The sequence below is a fragment of the Parus major genome, chromosome 2, assembly GCF_001522545.3.
Source record: "Parus major isolate Abel chromosome 2, Parus_major1.1, whole genome shotgun sequence".
Classification (NCBI taxonomy): Eukaryota; Metazoa; Chordata; class Aves; order Passeriformes; family Paridae; genus Parus; species Parus major.
Window position 1 is genome coordinate 587457 of NC_031769.1, and position 2376 is coordinate 589832.

Sequence of the window (2376 nt, forward strand, 5' to 3'; positions counted from 1 at the left end):
ACTATAGAGTGGGTCATCACAATGTGGGACATCATGGGAGGGACACCACTGCAGTGACACCACGGTGTGGGACGCCAAGGCAGGGACACCATGGCAGGGACACCATGGCAGGGACACCATGGCAGGGACACCATGGAAGGGACACCATGGAAGGGGACACCCTGAGGGCATGGCGGGGACAGGACAGGGCCCAGCCACCCCTCACCTCTGGAGCTCACGGATCTCCAGCCCACACTCCGAGGTCCCCAGCACCACGAAGTCCTCGGTCAGGCACATGGCTGTCACCTCCCGGTCCAGCGGGATGGAGGACAGGAGCTTCCCGTTCACCGAGTACAGGTGCAGCGCGAACCTGTCCTGCAAGGAGCATGGGGGGAGCGTGGTGGCGGTGCCACCTGGGAGGGGACAATGGGGACACCTGGACGTACCTTGCAGCAGGAGGGCTGCCCCACAGCGGTCTGGGCCACCACCTGCCCCTCGGGCCCCACGGCCAGGTGGGACAGGAGGGCGGGGGGACAACTCTCGCCAGGCGGCCGCAGGGAGCGGATGAAGAGACCCCGGCGCACGGTGTGGGTGATGATGGTGCCGTCCTGGGGGAGGAAGGGGACACAGGGTGACGGTGGTGGTGGCACTGCCCATCCCACGCCCACCCCACGGCCCCAGCAGCTCACCTTGGAGCCGGACACGGCCATGTCCAGCTCGGTGCTGATGGCCACGCACGTCACCTCGGCGTCGTGGCCGTACAGCACCTGGACGGGTTTGGGAGCCAAGCCGCTGGAAAAGCCACCCTGGCGTTGGGGACACGGGGACATCAGTGACCTGCTGGCAGTGCCACCACCACAAGCTCCCCCTGCTTCTCGAGCCCTTACCTGCTGTAGGACCTGCCACACCATGCAGGTGGTGTCCCGAGAGCCAGAAATGAGGTAGATGCCGCAGAGGTCGAGTGACAGGCAGGTGACAACATCTGTGACAGCCAGAGGGACACCATGAGGTCCCCCAGCAAGCCAGGCCCGCTGACTCCATGGGATGGCACCACGACGCACTTACGGATGTGGGATTGCTGCCAATCCCACTCCAAGGTGGATTTTGGGGTGTGGCTGCTGCTGCTCCTCACCCCACTCCAGCTCTGAGGTTGGAACCTGGACCGTCCCCAGGAGATGGGGACACTGGGAGATGTCCCTCATGGTGCCACCCGCCTCCCTCCATGGCCCTACAACCCCGTCAGGGCATCATCACATCATCATCATCATCATCATCATCATCATCATCATCATCATCATCATCANCTGGGACCCCCCCAAACTCGTGGCACGTGGATGAAGTGTCACCGAGCCCCGCCCCACTGGTGACAGCAGTGTCCCCGCGCCCCCCCCCACAGGACACCGGAGTCGGGGGGACACTGGGGGACACACCCAGGAGGGGCCGTGTCCCCAACTTGGGGGCAGCCACAGGCCTCACACCTGGATTTCCCACAGATATATTATTATTATTAATTATTAATAACAATTCTTTTTCTGTAAAAGCTCTAAAAATGGATAGAAATAAAAAATAACGGGGGGGAGGGACACCCACACGCTGCTGGCTCCTGGCCAGCACGGCGGGGGGGCTGTGTCACCCCCCGTTCCCAGCGAGGGGTGCCCAGCTCCTCCTGCCCCCCGACCCCGCTGCGGGAACGGGGGAAGCGTCTCCCCAAAGCCCGGGGAGGGCTGGACACCCCAGCGGGGCTGGATAAGGCCACGGATGTCGGGCAGGGCGGGGCTCTCCGGGCCCCTCTCGGTACCCGGGGGTCCCCCGGTCCGTGTGGGGGGCACAGGACCCCCGGGCTGGGTGGTGGGTGCCCGCCTAGGCCCTGCCCTCGGGGGAGGGGTTGTATTCCGTCTCTCCGGCTGACACCTGGGAGATGCGCCGCGTGGAGCGCCACAGCCGCCGGTGGAACTGGCCCGGCCGCACCTGGGGATGGGGGGTGAGCGCTGTTCCCGTCCCCAAATCCTTTATCCATCCCCTTCCTCATCCCCTTCTCCATCCCCATCCCATTCCAAGGTCCTCATCCCCTTCTCCAACCCCTTCTCCAACTCCTTCTCCATCCCCATCCCAAGGTCCTCATCCCCTTCTCCATTCCTAATTTCCAGTTCCTCATCCCCTTCTCCAACCCCATCCCATTCCAAGGTCCTCATCCCCTTCTCCAACCCCTCCTCCATCCCCATCCCAAGGTCCTCATCCCCTTCTCCATCCCCAACTTCCAGGTCCTCATCCCCTTCTCCAACCCCATCCCAAAGTCTTCATCCCCCTCTCTATCTCGAACTTCCAGTTCCTCATCCCTTTCTCCAACCCCATTCCATTCCAAGATCCTCAACCCCTTCTCCATCCCCATCCCAAGGT

The 2376-nt window shown here is 63.2% G+C and overlaps 1 protein-coding gene across 1 annotated transcript in view; it reads right to left on the reverse strand.

Annotated features, from left to right (window-relative positions):
• The window catches only part of NBEAL2 (neurobeachin like 2), a 45565-nt gene that overhangs the window by 967 nt on the left and 42222 nt on the right, over window positions 1–2376 (reverse strand). Inside the window, 4 exon segments of the mRNA XM_033512159.1 lie at window positions 206–354; window positions 426–587; window positions 669–785; window positions 867–961. Of these exon segments, the coding sequence (XP_033368050.1) occupies window positions 206–354; window positions 426–587; window positions 669–785; window positions 867–961 (523 nt within the window).